Genomic DNA, 233 nt, shown 5'->3' on the forward strand with positions numbered 1-233 from the left:
CCGAGCCTATCTAGCCTTAGATAGCTCGCGGCTGTTTTTCCGCTTTTCGGTAAGAATAAACGCGTATGCGCGCTCGTCGAAAAAATAGCGAATCAATGGATCGCATGTTGAACAGGCAAGAAGTCGGGTGACGAGAGCATGAAGGTGGAGGATGGAATGGCAACTACCAGTACTCCGCTGCACAAGGTGAAGGAAGAGGCCAAGGAATACTTCGGTTACCAACAATCGTCGGA

At 50.2% G+C, this 233-nt stretch overlaps 1 protein-coding gene across 1 annotated transcript in view; it reads left to right on the top strand.

Annotated features, from left to right (window-relative positions):
• The window catches only part of LOC100746375 (protein CBFA2T3), a 19176-nt gene that overhangs the window by 7981 nt on the left and 10962 nt on the right, over positions 1-233 (top strand). Inside the window, 1 exon segment of the mRNA XM_012384190.3 lies at positions 116-227. Within this exon segment, the coding sequence (XP_012239613.1) occupies positions 116-227 (112 nt within the window).

This window comes from Bombus impatiens, unplaced genomic scaffold, assembly GCF_000188095.3.
Source record: "Bombus impatiens unplaced genomic scaffold, BIMP_2.2 scf_0248, whole genome shotgun sequence".
Classification (NCBI taxonomy): Eukaryota; Metazoa; Arthropoda; class Insecta; order Hymenoptera; family Apidae; genus Bombus; species Bombus impatiens.